This window comes from Panulirus ornatus, chromosome 9 (genome assembly GCF_036320965.1).
Source record: "Panulirus ornatus isolate Po-2019 chromosome 9, ASM3632096v1, whole genome shotgun sequence".
Taxonomy (NCBI): domain Eukaryota; kingdom Metazoa; phylum Arthropoda; class Malacostraca; order Decapoda; family Palinuridae; genus Panulirus; species Panulirus ornatus.
This window is the reverse complement of record NC_092232.1, coordinates 29,387,247-29,403,735: the sequence shown is the minus strand read 5'-3', so window position 1 is coordinate 29,403,735 and position 16,489 is coordinate 29,387,247. Positions and strand designations below refer to the sequence as shown.

General features: G+C 38.7%; 1 protein-coding gene across 1 annotated transcript in view; it reads left to right on the top strand.

The window, feature by feature from the left end:
• Window positions 1-16,489, top strand: part of LOC139750304 (oxysterol-binding protein-related protein 1-like) — a 745,131-nt gene that overhangs the window by 156,160 nt on the left and 572,482 nt on the right. Inside the window, exon 13 of the mRNA XM_071664928.1 lies at window positions 8,825-9,467. Coding sequence (XP_071521029.1) covers window positions 8,825-9,467 — 643 coding nt within the window. The remainder of the gene's footprint in view (window positions 1-8,824; window positions 9,468-16,489) is intronic.

The following is a 16,489-nucleotide window of genomic DNA, read 5'->3' as shown; positions in this document are numbered from 1 at the left end:
AAAACTGAAAGTGGATGGAGAGAGATGGGCGATTATTGGTGCATATGCACCTGGGCATGAGAAGAAAGATCATTAGAGGCTAGTGTTTTGGGAGCAGCTGAATGAGTATGTTAGTGGTTTTGATGCACAAGACCGGGTTATAGTGATGGGTGATTTGAATGCAAAGGTGAGTAATGTGGCAGTTGAGGGAATAATTGGTATACATGGAGTGTTCAGTATTGTAAATGGAAATGGTGAAGAGCTTGTAGATTTATGTGCTGAAAAAGGACTGGTGATTGGGAATACCTGGTTTAAAAAGCGAGATATACATAAGTATACATATGTAAGTAGGAGAGATGGCCAGAGAGCGTTATTGGATTACGTGTTAATTGATAGACGCACGAAAGAGAGACTTTTGGATGTTAATGTGCTGAGAGGTGCAACTGGAGGGATGTCTGATTATTATACTGTGGAGGCGAAGGTGAAGATTTGTGGGGGTTTTCAGAAAAGAAGAGTGAATGTTGGGGTGAAGAGAGTGGTGAGAATAAGTGAGCTTGGGAAGGAGACTTGTGTGAGGAAGTACCAGGAGAGACTGAGTACAGAATGGAAAAAGGTGAGAACAAAGGAGGTAAGGGGAGTGGGGGAGGAATGGGATGTATTTAGGGAAGCAGTGATGGCTTGCACAAAAGATGCTTGTGGCATGAGAAGCGTGGGAGGTGGGTTGATTAGAAAAGGTAGTGAGTGGTAGGATTATTGGTGAAAGAGAAGAGAGAGGCATTTGGATGATTTTTGCAGGGAAAAAATGCAAATGAGTGGGAGAGGTATAAAAGAAAGAGGCAGGAGGTCAAGAGAAAGGTGCAAGAAGTGAAAAAGAGGGCAAATGAGAGTTGGGGTGAGAGAGTATCATTAAATTTTAGGGAGAATAAAAAGATGTTTTGGAAGGAGGTAAATAAAGTGCATAAGACAAGGGAGCAAATGGGAACTTCAGTGAAGGGGGCTAATGGGGAGGTGATAACAAGTAGTGGTGATGTGAGAAGGAGATGGAGTGAGTATTTTGAAGGTTTGTTGAATGTATTTGATGATAGAGTGGCAGATATAGGGTGTTTTGGTCGAGGTGGTGTGCACAGTGAGAGGGTTAGGGAAAATGATTTGGTAAATAGAGAAGAGGTAGTAAAAGCTTTACGGAAGATGAAATCCGGAAAGGCAGCAGGTTTGGATGGTATTGCAGTGGAATTTATTAAAAAAGGGGGTGAGTGTATTGTTGACTGGTTGGTAAGGTTATTTAATGTATGTATGATTCATGGTGAGGTGCCTGAGGATTGGCGGAATGCTTGCATAGTGCCATTGTACAAAGGCAAAGGGGATAAGAGTGAATACTCAAATTACAGAGGTATAAGTTTGTTGAGTATTCCTGGGAAATTATATGAGAGGGTATTGATTGAGAGGGTGAAGGCATGTACAGAGCATCAGATTGGGGAAGAGCAGTGTGGTTTCAGAAGTGGTAGAGGATGTGTGGATCAGGTGTTTGCTTTGAAGAATGTATGTAAGAAATACTTAGAAAAACAAATGGATTTGTATGTAGCATTTATGGATCTGGAGAAGGCATATGATAAAGTTGATAGAGATACTCTGTGGAAGGTTTTAAGAATATATGGTGTGGGAGGCAAGTTGTTAGAAGCAGTGAAAAGTTTTTATCGAGGATGTAAGGCATGTGTACGTGTAGGAAGAGAGAAAAGTGATTGGTTCTCAGTGAATGTGGGTTTGCGGCAGTGGTGTGTTATGTCTCCATGGTTGTTTAATTTGTTTATTTATGGGGTTGTTAGGGAGGTGAATGCAAGAGTTTTGGAAAGAGGGGCAAATATGCAGTCTGTTGTGGATGAGAGAGCTTGGGAAGTGAGTCAGTTGTTGTTCGCTGATGATACAGCGCTGGTGGCTGATTCCTGTAAGAAACTGCAGAAGCTGGTGACTGAGTTTGGTAAAGTGTGTGAAAGAAGAAAGTTAAGAGTAAATGTGAATAAGAGCAAGGTTATTAGGTACAGTAGGGTTGAGGGTCAAGTCAATTGGGAGGTAAGTTTGAATGGAGATAAACTGGAGGAAGTAAAGTGTTTTAGATATCTTTTATTGGATCTGGCAGCGGATGGCACCATGGAAGTGGAAGAGATATCATAGGGTGGGGAAGAGGGCAAAAATTCTGGGAGCCTTGAAGAATGTTTGGAAGTCGAGAACATTATCTTGGAAAGCAAAAATGGGTATGTTTGAAGGAATAGTGGTTCCAACAATGTTGTATGGTTGCAAGGCGTGGGCTATGGATAGAGTTGTGCGCAGGAGGGTGGATGTGCTGCAAATGAGATATTTGAGGACAATGTGTGGTGTGAGGTGGTTTGATCGAGTAAGCAATGTAAGGGTAAGAGAGATGTGTGGAAATAAAAAGAGTGTGGTTGAGAGAGCAGAAGAGGGTGTTTTGAAATGGTTTGGTCACATTGAGAGAATGAGTGAGGAAAGATTGACTAAGAGGATATATGTGTCGGAGGTGGAGGGAACGAGGAGAAGTGGGAGACCAAATTGGAGGTGGAAAGATGGAGTGAAAAAGATTTTGAGTGATCGGGGCCTGAACATGCAGGAGGGTGAAAGGCGTGCAAGGACTAGAGTGAATTGGAACGATGTGGTATACCGGGGTCGACGTGCTGTCAATGGATTGAACCAGGGCATGTGAGCGTCTGTGGTAAACTATGGAAAGTGTGTGGGGCCTGGATGTGGAAAGAGAGCTGTGATTTCGGTGCATTATTACATGACAGCTAGAGACTGAGTATGAATGAATGGGGCCTTTGGTGTCTTTCCTAGCGCTACCTCGCACCCATGAGGGGGGAGGTGGATGTTATTCCATGTGTGGCGAGGTGGCGATGGGAACAAATAAAGGCAGACAATATGAATTATGTACATGTGTATATATGTATATGTCTGTGTGTGTATATATATGTGTACATTGAGATGTATAGGTATGTATATTTGCGTGTGTGGACGTGTATGTATATACATGTGTATGTGGGCGGGTTGGGCCATTCTTTCGTCTGTTTCCTTGCGCTACCTCACTAACACGGGAGACAGCGACAAAGCAAAATAAAAATAATAAATAATATATATATATATATATATATATATATATATATATATATATATATATATATATATATATATATATATATATATATATATATATATATATATATATATATTGTCGTAGAAAGCGACTAGAGGGGACAGGAGCGTGGGGCCAGAAATCCTCCCCTCCTTGTATTTTCTTAACTTTCTAAAATGGGAAACAGAAGAAGGAGTCACGCGGGGAGTGCTCATCCTCCTCGAAGGCTCAGATTGGGGTGCCTAAATGTGTGTGGATGTAACCAAGATGTGAAAAAAGGAGAGATAGGTAGTATGTTTGAGGAAAGGAACCTGGATGTTTTGGCTCTGAGTGAAACGAAGCTCAAGGGTAAAGGGGAAGAGTGGTTTGGGAATGTCTTGGGAGTAAAGTCAGGGGTTAGTGAGAGGACAAGAGCAAGGGAAGGAGTAGCAGTACTCCTGAAACAGGAGTTGTGGGAGTATGTGATAGAATGTAAGAAAGTAAATTCTCGATTGATATGGGTAAAACTGAAAGTTGATGGAGAGAGATGGGTGATTATTGGTGCATATGCACCTGGGTATGAGAAGAAAGATCATGAGAGGCAAGTGTTTTGGGAGCAGCTGAATGAGTGTGTTACTGGTTTTGATGCACGAGACCGGGTTATAGTGATGGGTGATTTGAATGCAAAGGTGAGTAATGTGGCAGTTGAGGGAATAATTGGTATACATGGGGTGTTCAGTGTTGTAAATGGAAATGGTGAAGAGCTTGTAGATTTATGTGCTGAAAAAGGACTGATGATTGGGAATACCTGGTTTAAAAAGCGAGATATACATAAGTATACGTATGTAAGTAGGAGAGATGGCCAGAGAGCGTTATTGGATTACGTGTTAATTGACAGGCGCGCGAAAGAGAGACTTTTGGATGTTAATGTGCTGAGAGGTGCAACTGGAGGGATGTCTGATCATTATCTTATGGAGGCTAAGGTGAAGATTTGTATGGGTTTTCAAAAAAGAAGAGTGAATGTTGGGGTGAAGAGGGTGGTGAGAGTAAGTGAGCTTGGGAAGGAGACTAGTGTGAGGAAGTACCAGGAGAGACTGAGTACAGAATGGAAAAAGGTGAGAACAATGGAAGTAAGGGGAGTGGGGGAGGAATGGGATGTATTTAGGGAATCAGTGATGGATTGCTCAAAAGATGCTTGTGGCATGAGAAGAGTGGGAGGTGGGTTGATTAGAAAGGGTAGTGAGTGGTGGGATGAAGAAGTAAGATTATTAGTGAAAGAGAAGAGAGAGGCATTTGGACGATTTTTGCAGGGAAAAAATGCAATTGAGTGGGAGATGTATAAAAGAAAGAGACAGGAGGTCAAGAGAAAGGTGCAAGAGGTGAAAAAAAGGGCAAATGAGAGTTGGGGTGAGAGAGTATCATTAAATTTTAGGGAGAATAAAAAGATGTTCTGGAAGGAGGTAAATAAAGTGCGTAAGACAAGGGAGCAAATGGGAACTTCAGTGAAGGGCGCAAATGGGGAGGTGATAACAAGTAGTGGTGATGTGAGAAGGAGATGGAGTGAGTATTTTGAAGGTTTGTTGAATGTTTGATGATAGAGTGGCAGATATAGGGTGTTTTGGTCGAGGTGGTGTGCAAAGTGAGAGGGTTAGGGAAAATGATTTGGTAAACAGAGAAGAGGTAGTAAAAGCTTTGCGGAAGATGAAAGCCGGCAAGGCAGCAGGTTTGGATGGTATTGCAGTGGAATTTATTAAAAAAGGGGGTGAGTGTATTGTTAACTGGTTGGTAAGGTTATTTAATGTATGTATGACTCATGGTGAGGTGCCTGAGTATTGGCGGAATGCGTACATAGTGCCATTGTACAAAGGCAAATGGGATAAGAGTGAGTGCTCAAATTACAGAGGTATAAGTTTGTTGAGTATTACTGGTAAATTATATGGGAGGATATTGATTGAGAGGATGAAGGCATGTACAGAGCATCAGATTGGGAAAGAGCAGTGTGGTTTCAGAAGTGGTAGAGGATGTGTGGATCAGGTGTTTGCTTTGAAGAATGTATGTGAGAAATACTTAGAAAAGCAAATGGATTTGTATGTAGCATTTATGGATCTGGAGAAGGCATATGATAGAGTTGATAGAGATGCTCTGTGGAAGGTATTAAGAATATATGGTGTGGGAGGCAAGTTGTTAGAAGCAGTGAAAAGTTTTTATCGAGGATGTAAGGCATGTGTACGTGTAGGAAGAGAGGAAAGTGATTGGTTCTCAGTGAATGTAGGTTTGCGGCAGGGGTGTGTTATGTCTCCATGGTTGTTTAATTTGTTTATGGATGGGGTTGTTAGGGAGGTGAATGCAAGAGTTTTGGAAAGAGGGGCAAGTATGAAGTCTGTTGGGGGATGAGAGAGCTTGGGAAGTGAGTCAGTTGTTGTTCACTGATGATACAGTGCTGGTGGCTGATTCATGTGAGAAACTGCAGAAGCTGGTGACTGAGTTTGGTAAAGTGTGTGAAAGAAGAAAGTTAAGAGTAAATGTGAATAAGAGCAAGGTTATTAGGTACAGTAGGGTTGAGGGTCAAGTCAATTGGGAGGTGAGTTTGAATGGAGATAAACTGGAGGAAGTGAAGTGTTTTAGATATCTGGGAGTGGATCTGGCAGCGGATGGAACCATGGAAGTGGAAGTGGATCATAGGGTGGGGGAGGGGGCGAAAATTCTGGGAGCCTTGAAGAATGTTTGGAAGTTGAGAACATTATCTCGGAAAGCAAAAATGGGTATGTTTGAAGGAATAGTGGTTCCAACAATGTTGTATGGTTGCGAGGCGTGGGCTATGGATAGAGTTGTGCGCAGGAGGATGGATGTGCTGGAAATGAGATGTTTGAGGACAAGTGGGAGACCAAATTGGAGGTGGAAAGATGGAGTGAAAAAGATTTTGTGTGATCGGGGCCTGAACATGCAGGAGGGTGAAAGGAGGGCAAGGAATAGAGTGAATTGGATCGATGTGGTATACCAGGGTTGACGTGCTGTCGGTGGATTTAATCAGGGCATGTGAAGTGTCTGGGGTAAACCATGGAAAGCTGTGTAGGTATGTATATTTTCGTGTGTGGACGTATGTATATACATGTGTATGGGGGTGGGCTGGGCCATTTCTTTCGTCTGTTTCCTTGCGCTACCTCACAAACGCGGGAGACAGCGACAAAGCAAAAAAAAAAATATATATATATATATATATATGTATATATATATATATTTTTTTTTATATATTATCCCTGGGGATAGGGGAGAAAGAATACTTCCCACGTATTCCCTGCGTGTCGTATATATATATATATATATACGTTGAAATGTATTGGTATGTATATGTGCATGTGTGGGCGTTTATGTATATACATGTGTATGTGGGTGGGTTGGGCCATTTTTTCGTCTGTATCCTTGCGCTACCTCGTTAATGTGGAGACGGCGATTAAGTATGTTAAGAATATAAATAAATGAATAAGTCTGTCAAGTATTCCAGGAAAAGTGTATGCAAGATTAATAATTGACAAAGTGATAGAGGTGACTGAATGCAGATTAAGCGAAGAGCAAGGGGGTTTTAGGAAAGATGGGGATATGTGGATCAGATTTTTGTAGTAAAGATGACCATGGAAAATTATTTAGTAAAAGATAAGAAGTTAAACGGGTTTTAGGAAAGGTAGGGGATGTGTGGATCAGATTTTTGTTGTAAAGATGACTGTGGTAAAGTATTTAGCCGAAGGTAAGAAGTTAAATGCAGCTTTTATGAATCTTGAGAAAGTGTATGACAAAGTGGGATGTGTTAAGGCTATATGGTATTAGGGGAAAACTGTTGGATGGTGTAAAAGCCTTCTGTAGAATAGCAAATGAGTGTGTAGGAGTGGATGGAGAGCTGAGCAAGTTTTTGGATACATGCAGTTGTGAAGCAGGGCTGTGTGATGGCACCATCACTTTTTGATGTATATATATGGACAGAGTGATAAGAGAGATGAAAGCAAAACTAGGGAAAAGGGGTGCAGAGATTGAGTGAGGCAGTGAGATATGGTGGCTAGTGGCAACCCTGTTTGTGGATGATACTGTGTTGTTTGTGGAGAGTGAAGAGGAGTTTCAGAAGGATGTGTGTTTTATGATGTGTGGAAGCAGAAGAGATTGAAGGTAAATGGAAGTAAAAGTAAAGTAGTGGTGTTTGAAAGGAAACTGAGTGAAAGTATAGCTTTTGTAAGACCATACAGAGTGAAAGAAGAAAGTGTACTAAATTATGTTTTGCATATGGATGGAAAAAGACTGGAAGAAGTGAGAGAATTTAAGTATGTAAGAGCTGTGTTGGTTAAGTGATATGGAAGGAGAGATGAGGGAGAGAGCAGTATTGGGTAGAAGAGTCATTGGGTCCCTTAATAGAATAAAGAAGGGTAAAGGTGTAAGAATGGAAGTGAAGAGAGGATTCAGGGACAGCATAGTCCTCCCAACCCTGACCTATGATTCTGAGACATGGAATGAGGCACAGAGGTCAAGAATCCAGGCTGTGGAAATGAGCTGTTTGAGAAGAGCATGTGGTGTGACTAGATGGAATGAAGAAAGAAATGAAAGGGTGTACGAGAGATGTGGTACGGCAAGGAATGCAGAGGGAGTGAATTGTGAGTGGTAGAATGGGTGAAACTTACTACTTTGAGGTGGTTTGGGCGTGTAGAAAAAATGCAAGACTGGGAGTTTACAAAGAGAGTGTATGATAGTGCAATTAAAGAGATTGGTGCAAGTGGAAGACCAACCTTGACATGGGCATATAAGGTGGAGAAATACTGGAAGGAGAGGAACAGAGGAAGAATGTATGGAATGGAGTATGCGAGGGAGGCATGCAAGGACATGGATAAATGGAGACTTTGCAGTGGCCATCCCTTGATGGGAGTTCCCAGAGGGAATATGTGTTAGATGATTAGATAGATAGACAGACATTGGACATACAAAAATATTAAGAAATCAGTCTGGGTCCACTGGAAAGAATGGTATTTATAATCTGAAAGAAAGCATGGTATTTATAATCTGAAAGATCTGTAACACTGCTTGTCCCAAAAAATATGGACTGGAGATCTGTTATACCTATACTCAGCACAGAGTTATTGATAGATTTTTATGAGTCATGTTTTTTGAGTCATTGTATTTCCTTCTGTTGTAACCTTTCTGTTCATTTCAAAGGCTCGCAGTCCTTTTAATTTGCGCTTTCAATATAGAATACCAAATATGATCAAGAAACTTTTTTCCTGAGTGAGCGCTAGGATTGCCATCTCACTTTCTACTTTTATTTGTTCATCTTGGACTGAATTTTGAATCTCATCCTATAAGCAGGCTGAGTGAAGGATGATAACATTGTCTGTTTTGGGAGTTGAAGGAAATTGTTATGGTATGGTGGCTCCTGATTGGATGAACCTCAGGAAGCTTTCTGTTGGGTGATTAGATTTCTCTTGTTAATTTATTTTGGGTTGTAATGTTAATTGATATCCAGCTGAAACTTCCCTGGTAAGTTTGACACTGAAAGTCCTTCTAGCTCATTTGTCTCATGATCCAGAAAAAGAAATTCCAAATTTTCTTTGTTGTTGTACTATAATCTATGAATTTAAAGTTACTGGATGAATTAACAAGGAAATATACTTGTGTCTTATTTCTTGATACCCAACATCTAAACTTTATAGATATGAAAAGACCATGAAGATCAGTGATTATTTTTATTTCTTTCAGATGATAATGGAAGTGGTGGGACTTTAGTGAATCTTCCATCTCCATGTGGGAGTGAGTGTTCCACCAACACACTTGTCTCATGCATGTCGTCCCTCCCTACTGATCCTCAGTCCCCACAGTCACCATCCCACATTTTTGCCAGTGCCCCTTGTGCCCCAACAAGTACACCAGTATGTGGTGGGGGTTCAGCAAGTGGGAATGTTGAAGGTGGAACGTACACTGTGTCACCATTTGTAATTGGCTCAAGTTGGGAAGTTCTTGGAAATGAAGATACATATACAATGATAGCAAGTGGGACACTTACTGAATCCGTACCATCAGTAACTGGGACACAGATCAGTTCTCTTGGACAAACTGTGTCAGGAACTCTCACTGGAATAGTGAATACTGTGTCAGGGATGCTTACTGGAACAGCTCACACAACTGTGTCTTCAGGAATCATGAACACTTCTTCAGCAGAGGGCATTAATCAAGACAAGAATCCCCATCTCTCTGTTTCCAGTCAGTCACGAGGTTCTCATGTAACATCATCCATGGCTGTGGAGACACCGTTAGTTAAGACATCAGACTTAAGTGATCATAGTGATGGCAGTGATGATACAGTCACCAGCGACTCCCACCGCTGCTCTGAATTAGATGAAAAGTAAGTGCAGTATTGTCAGATAGTTTTACTGTATAACCCCTTTTGCTGTTACCTGGTATTAAATAGACTATGATAAAGCTGTGAAAGTAGTCATTCTTTTTGATGGATCTGTTCTTTTAATATTTAGCACAATGTATGTAGAGTAGAAAGACCTCATTGAATGGTTTATGTATATATGGCTGTGTATGATGCTGTGTATACCCTACCTTTCGATGAAAAATGTAAACTGATCATTGATTTCATACCCTTTGCTCGAATACCTTGAATGTATGTTTTATGTTCAATTATGCATCATGCTGTCAGAATCACAATGTTTGACAGTGCATATGTTTTTCATGCAAGTATTAATGAGATCTTTGCAGCAGTGAATACTGTATGCATGGCTAGACTGCATGAGAATGAGGGCACGGTATCCTTGTTAACTTTGTGTATCTGATATGCATATACAGCATGTACAGATGTGAATTCTGTTTTTTATAAGATTATGTCAGTGGCTAAAAATTTATGTCTTGGTCATTATTTGAAAATGATCACAAAGATTTTCTTACATCCTGGATCTTATTGAGAGAGTATGTATGTGTACATTTATCATTTTTGAGCCCTAAGGATCTTATCAATTGAATATAAGAGAGGTTCTTCCAACATGATATGTAGCTTTCAATATTGTTAATTCCTGTAGGTTTTGCTACTGAATAATCAAAGGCCTTCATAGAACTTACAATGACAGGAATTAGATGTTTTAAAGTGTTTAAGGGTAAATATCATAGTTTTAAGTTCTATTACCTGTTAAAGGGATGCTTCTGAGAGTCAACAGAAGAAATCAAGTTGAATATTTAGATTAAGGTATTTCAGTAGCTTAGTATGAATTTAAATCATAACATGAAAATTTAAGACCATGATATATTCATATTTCAGGGCAATGTCTTATTATATAAGGGTTTGTGAAACTTTGGTTGTCACAATTTCTTTTGTGAAAATAGCTTGAGTTTTGTTCTAGGGTAGATATATAAGTTTAGAGTTTTCACATTTGTGTCTGCATGAGGGCCATTTTGAACATAAATGCACCAGTGGGATACTTGCCCAGTTGTACTGCTACTGGACAGTGCAACTGTAGACACTCATATAACTGATTATCTAGCCTATGAATCATATCATGTTGACTGAGAATAGAAAAATTTGTTTTTTTTTAGGTTTTGAGGATATGTATTTCCATTGATCACGAAAACTTGTTTAACTTTAGAGACGTTCACACATTTTCATATATCCTTAATCCTGTGAATCACATATAGAACTCATTGTGTGGTACAGAACCACAAGACACTTTTCTGTTTCATTGTTGGACAAGGCAGTGTTGTTGAATGTGAGCTAATTGTCTTCACTCCTTATCTTTTTAATACTATGATCGTACATTCGCATTTCTTGAGGTTGCTGTAAGATGTTTGCAAACTGCTTTTGATCAGATTACCAGTTGGACAGATGACATTGGTGTTGATTTCTCCCAAAAAAAATCTATGGCTACATTTTATGAGATCAGTGAAAATATTGGCAGTTTCACGTGTTACAGAAAGGCATACTCATTCCTTATGATGAGTAACAAAACGTTAGAGAATTATTTTGATTGAAGATTGATATGGGCCTCTCAAATTTCAAGTTCAAGAGTGAAATGACAGTCACTAAACATTTTGAAGTTAGGGTCTCACTAATCATGGGAGATGTTAGGATGGATGACTGTGCTTAGGTTATATGTTTCATTAAGTAGATTGAAATTGGATTGCCGTTCCCAGATATAGTTATCGGTCACTGATGATATCCTGAGAATGGTTAATGTTGTTCCTAATCTTGGTATTAGGATATGCACAGGAGCATTTTGATCTAAAGTTGAAAGTTTTTATGTAATTTTTTTTGAGTCCCATATGAATTTAAGACACAAAGAGCTTGGCTAAATATCTCTTTTGAGCATAAACATACATCATCTAACTTTACAAAGATTTTTGCACTTGAAAGGATTGAGTTATTTGATCATTATACAAGTTCTTTAAGTCTTTTTATGTCAGAATTAAGAAAAAAAAAATGCCATTAATGGAAGTTGTGGAAGTGAACTCAAGTAGAGAAGTAGGTTTGCTAGGTTCTCTCTGGCTAAGTTTCCTGAAACTCCTAGAGGGACTGGATGAGAACATCTTAAAGGAACATTACATCTCTTATAACAAGGAGTGAATTTATTCAGCATGATACTTTTCATGTAAAGAGAAGAAAGATTGTCACTGAAGGTTCATTTGTGATGATGTGTAAGTTTTGCTTTGATTATTGAAGAAGAATCTCACTTGGTAAACTTTCAAAAACGTTTTCCATATTTACTGCAGAACCGTATGATATTCATGCTGAACTTAAATCAACTGACCAGTTACTAATGAAAAGTAATTCACAATCTACTCCAAATCCCAGAGTGCTCAAGTTGTATCATGCTGTGCTTCAATGCATCCCATAGTGAAAAAGTCCAAGACTGGATTATTAGAATCCAGTCAGAGCATAAAAGTTTAGAAATCTTTTGGTGTCCAGGACATGTTAGCATCAGTATTAATGAAATAGTAGATGATCTAGCAATAACTGTTATCTCCAGCAATATGTATATGAGAGTTATACCTAAAACTTATGGGCAGAGCAAATAATTATATTAGATATAAATGCTTTACTAGATGAGACTCAGAATGCATGAAAGATAAGGACATCTGTTGAAGTATGGACTTCCTCTTTCAGTAGGAATTGCTATTTTGAAACAATCCTTTATCAGTTGATGATTGGTCATACTGTGTTGACATATAGGCAGTTAAAGGAGAGATGACCTACTTCAGTATATGACACCTGCAATTGCAATATTATGATAGAACATGCAGTAATGGAATGGCAAAAATGTAGGAGTCGCAGAGTCAAATATGAATTATGTAATGACAGTGAAATGTTGATATGATGATCACAATAGTCTGTGATGATAGTTATGAAGGTGAAATTGCAATTCAGTGGGAGTCCCAATAATTTCATTTAACATGTAGTTTTTCATACATGCAGCACAACATGTTTCACGCAGACAATCCTCCTCATTGGATGCAAACAATTCATAAAGTTTTTGAATCCCAACACCACCACACAGATTCCATGGTGGATAACACACTGGCCAGACCATTTACGGGAAAGAGGGTTGCCTTGTGGTTAAGGAGGGTTGTGTGGTGAGGTTGGCCTGGGTAAAGATACATGTGTTCAACCACTTTTCTTATGTTATCATTTCTTGATGATTCTTTCATAATGATATGCTTGATAATAGGATGTGCTTTAAAGTTACTTGGGAACAAATTAAAGTTCTAAATATTAGCAATTAAGATCAATTTAATGACGTTATGGATTGCATAATCAGATGAAGGGTATAATGTGACGGGGTTGTTAAGATTTACAGGGTGATCATTTTCATGCCAGTGTTTAGCTCAGTGTATCATGTGGCATGGCACATGGTAGATGGAACGTGTGAGGTGATGTTGGGATCTAAAACCTTTATGAATTATTTGCACCTGATGAAGCAGGTTATCTCCATGAAACATGTTGTGCTGCATGTATCAAATATTACATGTTAGATAGAGTTATCTGAACTCCTACTGAATCATGATTTCCCCCTAATAACAGTGAAATAAATGAAATATAGATGAAATTTTAAATGATATTGTTAATGTAACTAGAACGATGAACATTTTTAGATAACCAAAATTGTGGATTCTATAAAAACAGTTGGGTTTATAGATACTGAAATTGATGAATAACCTTTAGGTTGACAAATTCTATAAAGTCAGATACAATGGCAGTCCTCCAGGCCTTCCTCTACCATGGCTTTCTTTCTGGATCTGTCCTTATATTCTTATGTATGTGTAAAAACCCCTGAATGTGGGTCTTCATTCTTTACATAAGTATCTTGAAAAAAAAGTTGAAATATTTTCAGGGCAGTACAGAGGACCTCTGTGAGATGTAGTTCCTTTAGAACTGCACAGTATTTGTAGAAGATGAACTTTAGAAAAGATTATAGCGATACATGAATATATTGTTCCAAGTATTGTCATGAATAGCACACAAGTATTTTGTACTCATATTACTTTGACTAGAAAACTTACTTCCATAGTTCTGTTGTGGAATTGTACATTTACTACATCTTTAGAACTTCACTCATCCTTGTGAAATTGTAAAAGTTTCATTTCCTCTTTATATTGATCTGCTGTTACTGGTCAAAGGATTAAGCAACTGTTGTTGCTCACATAATCCATGAAAAGATTGACTAGGAGGGCAAAGCAAGGCACTAGTAGACTTATCAAAAATCCATATAGTAATCCGTAGGAACAAAGAGTGTGAAAATTATAGGTTTTTGGGTTTTAGAAATATGGGTCACAGATTATGGGTTTAACATAACAGAATGTTTTGTATGATTGTGCATGTTCCAAATGTTTTTTTGTTTGTAATGCACTTGAATATGCATTACGTAAAAATTTGATAACTTTTACTGAAATGATGTACTTGAGACTCTGCTCCAAGTTGGTGATGCACTTTAATGCACTGGATCACAGATCTTATGAGTTTATAGATTGTGACAACAAAGAGATATTTTATGTTACACCTCTTTTGCTTTTTTGGGTTTTCAGTATAGTCATATAAGATTTGCTGTAATTTTTGTTGTTTTACCTATATTTCTACTAGTGCTTTGCCTTTGTGTCTAAGAAGGGAAAGTGATTAATATCTCTTGATATGGCACTCTTCAGAAGTCTTATCTTGTTCAAAGGAAATGCTTGAAAAGAAACTCACATTGGCCCTCAAATGCCAGATTTAAAAGATGGCAATTGTTGCATTACATCTTTGAGAAATGCAAAGTCTGTCAACCACTGTAGATCCTTCAACTCTTCATATGACTCATCCTCTTATAGAAATTTATGTTTTGGCTTTGTCATTACTGCAATCCATATAGATGTATAACCATAAAATATGTGAGAAATTCTGGTTTATTTTGAAGATCAGGCTCTTCATTTAGAATTTTGAACTGATGGTGCATTATGCAAGAGTATATGTTCAGGTCATTTAATAATTTTTTAGAATTGTATGATTCTTGCATCTTTACTGCTAGTGTCTATTGTTCTGGTTAGGTTTGATTTTTTCTTTTATGTTGGCCTTTATGGCATGGGCAAAAACAAGCCCTAATCATAGCCATCTTAGATGAGAAAAGAAATGAAGAGTTGGAAAGGATGTGGAAGAGCTTAATCAGAATGCCTCAGTTGTTTGTAGACCTGACTTGTAATCCTTTAGTGATCAAGATTACACAGAAATCATGGTTAGAAGTAGACAGTCATGTATCATGAGTCCTGGCCTTAATGGCTGGGACACATGCAGTTAGTTCATGAGAGCAGTGGCCAGAATAATAGCTGTATAATAAAGGTAAGGCAGCAACATAATAATAGGGAGAAAGGGAAGATTGAAGAGAGATGATAGTAGGTGTTAATAAGGGTGAGGCACTAAAGGTTAAGAAGCAGCACTGGAGTTCTCTCGTTATGGAGAGACTATTGCTGTGGCCACCCCCATCAGGGAATTCCAGAAGGGAACAAGCACCACAGAGATAGAGTGAGTGAGATTTAGAAAGAGGTAATGGTAGAATTTATTCAGATAACTGCTACACTCCAAGATGTTACATTTGTCCAAATGAATAGAGGCAGTATGTGTAATATGAGAAAAAGAGTGAGTATTGAAGTCAGAAGCAGTAAGGGAATCAGATGAAGAATGTCATTGTCAGCTTAAGAATGAATAGGGTGAGAGGTTGAAGAGTGATGATTTATTGAGAGAAGAAAGAAGACATATGAAAACAGAATCTAGATGTTCTCTCAGTATCAGATGATTAGTTACTAGAATAATTTCAGTGATTTTATTCACTCACAATGCTAAATTAAGTGGTTGTGAGTATTTTTTCTAATGCGGTATGCAAAGTTTGTCCATTACTCCTTGTATGGGATGTACTGCTGCATTAAGAGGCAGTCATTCAGTAAGCTCTCATGACCAGTGTAGAGAGAGCTATGAAAAATGAGAGGATGATACTGTAGTGTAATATTAGAGCAAGCACAGGTCCAACTGACTGCACTTTTCGAGGTAGTTCATGAACACTTAGTTATTTGTATTGGTTTGATTGGCAGAGTGGTTGGGGGTAAAACACATATGTAGTAGGTCATTGTGTATCTTTGCTTGATTGGTGTTCTTTAGGATTTGTCTCTTGATTAGTGATTTATATCTATCTTTCAGCTTGACATCGTTCCCATGTAAAGTGTACAGTGGGTGAGAAATGTGACATTTTTTTTTACTTAATTTCCCGAACCAATAGGGTAGCATCAGATTGGTGAAGTTAAGAGGGCACCAGGGTTTTGTAGTCAGTGGTGCACATGGGATTATTGTCCTATACCTTCTTGTTTTACATGTCTTCATTGCTCATTCACAGGGAGAGATATCCTCTCGCAGTTTGTTGCATTAATTTATTCATCTGAATTTTGTGTATGCAGAATTTGAATCCATAATTTCATACTTGACTTTCAAGCACCTTAACAACTCCACAATCTGGAAGTGGAGTTAGTGGCAGATTGATTTATGAGTGAGTCACAGGATGGGAGAGGAGGGGGGCTAAGGTACTAGGTGCCTTGACGACCATGTAGGAGGAGAGGGAAGGCATCTGCCAGGGCAAAGATGGGTATGGTTGAAGCTATCGTAGTCTCAGTATGAGTGTTCTGTTGATGTGAATCTTAAATGCTGAATGGAAAAGAATGGAAGAGGTTAGACATGTTGGAAATGAAATGCATGAGGACAGTGTGTGGTGTGAGGCAGATTGATTGTTTAAGGGACAACAGAAAATGAGAGAGATGTGGTAGTAAGCATGGAATGATTGAGAGAGCTGACCAGGATATGCTGAAATGATTCGGACATATAGAGTGGATGAGCAAGGAAAGACTAATGAAGAGGAAGGAAGG